The sequence below is a fragment of the Chiloscyllium plagiosum genome, unplaced genomic scaffold, assembly GCF_037043375.1.
Source record: "Chiloscyllium plagiosum isolate Xiang-an unplaced genomic scaffold, Cpla_swu_hap1 HiC_scaffold_2, whole genome shotgun sequence".
Lineage (NCBI taxonomy): Eukaryota > Metazoa > Chordata > Chondrichthyes > Orectolobiformes > Hemiscylliidae > Chiloscyllium > Chiloscyllium plagiosum.
The window spans coordinates 107,015,686-107,019,845 of record NW_028270140.1 but is presented as its reverse complement, the minus strand read 5'-3'; the positions used below and the strand labels follow the sequence as shown (position 1 = coordinate 107,019,845).

Below are 4,160 nucleotides of genomic sequence, written 5' to 3'. Positions count from 1 at the left end.
TATTTGTTTTCTGACTCTTGGTCAGTGGTTAACGGCATGACACAATGGATGCCAACTTGGCAGGCCAATCAGTGGATGATCCAAAATAGGGAAGTATGGGGTAAACAGTTATGGGAAGATATATGGGAAAAAGCTCAACACCTGGTTATATACATCACCCACGTAGATGCCCATACATCTCGAAATGATGTGGAAGCTCTACATAATCGATATGTGGATGGTATCGTCCGAACCATGAATGTGCAAAGGGGCACCTCAGTGGACCTAGCTAGATGGGCACACCTTAAGGCTGGGCACTGGGGAGTGCAAGGAACCTTGCAATGGGCTCGAGACCGAGGAATAGATCTTATGGTAGATGATGTTAAGACTGCAGTAAACCAGTGTGAGCAGTGTCAACATCAGCGGCAGGGAGTGCCCCAACACATGATGGGACATATCCATCGGGGGGATGGTCCGGGACAGAGCTGGCAAATGGACTTTGTGGGTCCCTTACCCTCCTCACAAGGATGTAACCACATATGTACAGCTGTGGACACTATGTCTGGGGTTTTGGTAGCCCATCCCTGTCGTCACAACAATCAACAGGCTACCTTGCGATGTTTAGATTTGATTGAACAATTTTATGGATTGCCCATACAGGTCCAGAGTGACAATGGCTCCCATTTCACAGGAAGGGTGGTAAAGCAGTGGTGTCATGATAACCACGTGGAATGGATTTATCACGTGCCCTACCATCCGCAAGCTGCGGGACTTATTGAACGAATGAACGGGCTTCTAAAATCCTCCCTGCGAAAGGCAGGAGGATGTAATAATTTAACAGGTTGGAAGAAACAATTGATTCGGGTAGTAAAGCAAATTAATAACCGCCCATTGGGAAACGGGGTGACGCCCTTGAATCGGATGATATGGGTGTGTGATACCCCAAAGGCACAGCCTATTAAAATGTGGAAATTTGCTAAGGAAGCTAATATTCCCGTAAGGGCCACACCGGCTTCGGCTGGACTGGACTTACGAGCGTTAACTACACAGACTTTGGTCCAACAAAAACCTACGGTGATTAAGACCGGATTAGGATTGATTTGTCCCCCTGGAACCTATGGGCATATCCTCCCGCGATCGGGATTGTCACTAAAGGGGATTGATGTAATGGCAGGAGTAATTGACGCGGACTACCAAGGAGAATTGGGAGTAGTCCTGGTCAACATCACATCTGAACCTTATGTGATACAGAAGGGAGACAGAATAGCACAATTAGTTATTAAACCATGTAACCTTACAACGGTGGAAGAGACGGGAGCTCCCGTTAAGGTTACTGAGCGTGGGACGGGGGGATTTGGGTCTACTGACACTAAGGGTGCCAAGGTATGGGTACGCCAGACAACTGGTCCCCCCAAACCGGCAGAGATCATAGCCCAAGGAAAAGACAGTCTGGTCACCATTATGTATCCTGGGGAATCAGTCTGGAGGAGTGTGCCAGCTCAGTCGTTGGTACCCTTATCGAAACAAAATGTAGGTTGGAAAATTAGTAGTGAGGAACGACAGCAAGATGATTTTAAGTGCGCGGCAAATCAATGGTGTACAATTTTAGATCTCACGAGTGATTGTCAAATGTATACTTGTGTACGATGTTATAAGGGGAGAAATGTAACTTTGATAACCCCTAACTGTACATTGATGTTGAATGCAACGGTGAATATGTGTCATTGGAATATAACCGCTCGTGAATGTGAAAGCTCAAACGGGACACGATGGAACATCACGACTGGAGATGAGGACATCTGGATCAGCAATGGAACAGTTATTCAAAACCGGACTCGAACGTTATGGCTGATCTTGGTGCGCCCTAACGTCTCTGACGCGCACCGCACACAGTTGGCTCCCATTATGTCAACTTGTCAGCAGATGGCCCAGGCAGTACTGCACACTGATGTTCACTGGCAGGTGCGGCTGCCGGCTATCCCAGAATGCCAACATAAGAGGAGGCGGCGTGCATGGTATGACACTCTACTGGGAGGTGCAGGAACTGTCATGGGTATCTCAAATGCTATTGACTCTGAGGTAACCCGTACTAAATTATCCAACACAGGACAGGCTACTTCACAAGGGCTGCACACCATTGGAAGATGGATGCCATCCGTAATGATGACTCAAGGAGAAACAGCTAAAATATTGATACAATCCCTGCAATGGGAACTAGATGTCTGGGGTGCCACCCAGGAACTGTTTGAGAACATTACAGCTCAGTTAAATTGGACTGCCTGTCATATTAACATGTTGCATGCACAGATGCAGAAAGAACGATTCTTGCGCACGGTAACATCCCCTAATGTACAAGCTTGGAGGGGAATATGGAATGTATCCGAGAAACTGTGGATGATGACACATCCAGAGAAAACATGGTGTAATACAACTATGTGTAGAGGATACTTTGTTACCATGAATGTAACCCACACTGTTACGGTCTGTCGATATTATGTATTACCAGTGATTACATCTTCTGGATATTATTTTCTGAAGACAAGGGAGCAGTGGTTTAGCCCAGATACCAATATTACCTATGATCTGTCCGCTTGTGAACAGACTGATCAGGGAAAAACTTGCCTACTGATGGACAGATATCGGGACCCTTGCTTGACTAAGGGAACGGCCCTGTGCGAATGGACTGTTGAAACTCCAAGGGACATGATGTGGCAGATTGGGCCACACACGCTCTGTGTGGCTACCAATAACCCACATCCTACGCTTCCCACAGTACCGTTCTCGGGATGCCTCTCAAATGTCTATCAGTGGCAATGGCAGAATCAGACCTATCTGTTAACCAATTATAGCAGTGCTCACCACTTTACCAAGGTGCAGTGGAAAGTGCTGATGAATCCTTGGAACATTTCCCTGGATCGGTTTAAGCAAGCATTGGACCGATCCGAGGAGCTTAAGCAGATATTACGAAAGCATCAAACCAATGTCACCAAGGTTACAGTGTCTACCTTTATACATGGACAGGAGGTAGTACACGCTGCCCATGTAGTGGAAGTAGAGTCAGCTCATCATTGGTGGGATATGTTGAGTGGTATGTCCTCCACTGCGGGGAAGTTCCTATTCCCACCCTCATCGATCCTGGTAGGAGTCCTGGTGATCGTAACATGCTGTAATATCCTGACTTGCTTGTATATTTGGCGTGTACGTAGACGCTTGTTGGAAAAGATATATATGGGCATGATGTAACACATGTATTGGGCCAATCAGTGGAATGTGGTGAAAGGGTTAAAATTATGTCCCAATACATGTGTGGATCTTATTATCTGTATGTAACCGGAATGGAATGTGTTGCTTAGTCTTGCCCTGTTGTTCGCATGAATATGTTACCGGAATGGAAGGTGTTGCTTAGTCTTGCCCTGTTGTTCGCATGAATATGTTGCCGGAATGGAATGTGTTGCTTATGGTGTTTATGCTACCAGCCTTGATAAGGAACAGATACTGTCAAACAGGATGTTGCAAGCTTAATTGGTTCCAGCTGAAACTCGTAAAGAGTCTTGCCCTGTTGTTCGCATGAATGTTTAGATCTCGAAAGAGTATATAAGCTGGGAAAGTCCCCAGTTCGGTAGAGTCTGCTCCGGGTTACGTTTAACCGCCGAGCGTGGGTTGTTGGCAACCGCTCTACGAGAACTGACGGCTCCCAGTTCCGGTAACATGTAGAGTGAGTATAAACCAGACCCGTTGTAAGTACGAGACCTGGTTGAGGCGACACTGCGGGGAATAAAATACTTATATTCTAGCAAACTCGTCTCTCAGTTCTTTTCTCCTGGTCTGTGTCAGACTACTCTCCTGCGAACCCGATCCTTGAGAATTTATAAAACACCAACCAGGAAATTGGAAGGTCTCCCCATCGCTGGAGGTCCTGCCTTATCCTTTCCAGTAAGTGCACAAAATTAGCCTTATACAACTGACCAAATACTGGAGTGATAAAAATGCCTAAATATAAGAAGCCCTCCAGGGATCAACGAAAGGGAAAAAGGGATCCGTCCGCTAAGTGGGGTATCATAGCAAGGCCACCCATTGGCATAGCCTCCGATTTTGAAAAATTAATTTTATAGCCTGAGAATGCGCTAAATGTATTAATAACTTGGATTAGGCGAGGTACGGACATCAAAGGATTACTGAGG

General features: G+C 46.2%; 1 protein-coding gene across 1 annotated transcript; it reads left to right on the top strand.

The window, feature by feature from the left end:
- Positions 1-741: 741 nt before the first annotated feature.
- Positions 742-3,841, top strand: LOC148151956 (uncharacterized). Its single transcript, XM_087999386.1, has 2 exons — positions 742-3,321; positions 3,375-3,841. Exon 1 carries the CDS (start codon positions 763-765, stop codon positions 3,220-3,222), a length of 2,460 nt encoding a protein of 819 aa, XP_087855512.1. The 5' UTR covers positions 742-762; the 3' UTR covers positions 3,223-3,321; positions 3,375-3,841.
- The last annotated feature ends 319 nt before the right edge of the window (positions 3,842-4,160 follow it).

What these genes read in the sequence shown, in the direction of transcription:
- LOC148151956 (XM_087999386.1), top strand. Translation starts at nt 763, where the DNA reads ATGAACGGGCTTCTAAAATCCTCCCTGCGAAAGGCAGGAGGATGTAAT.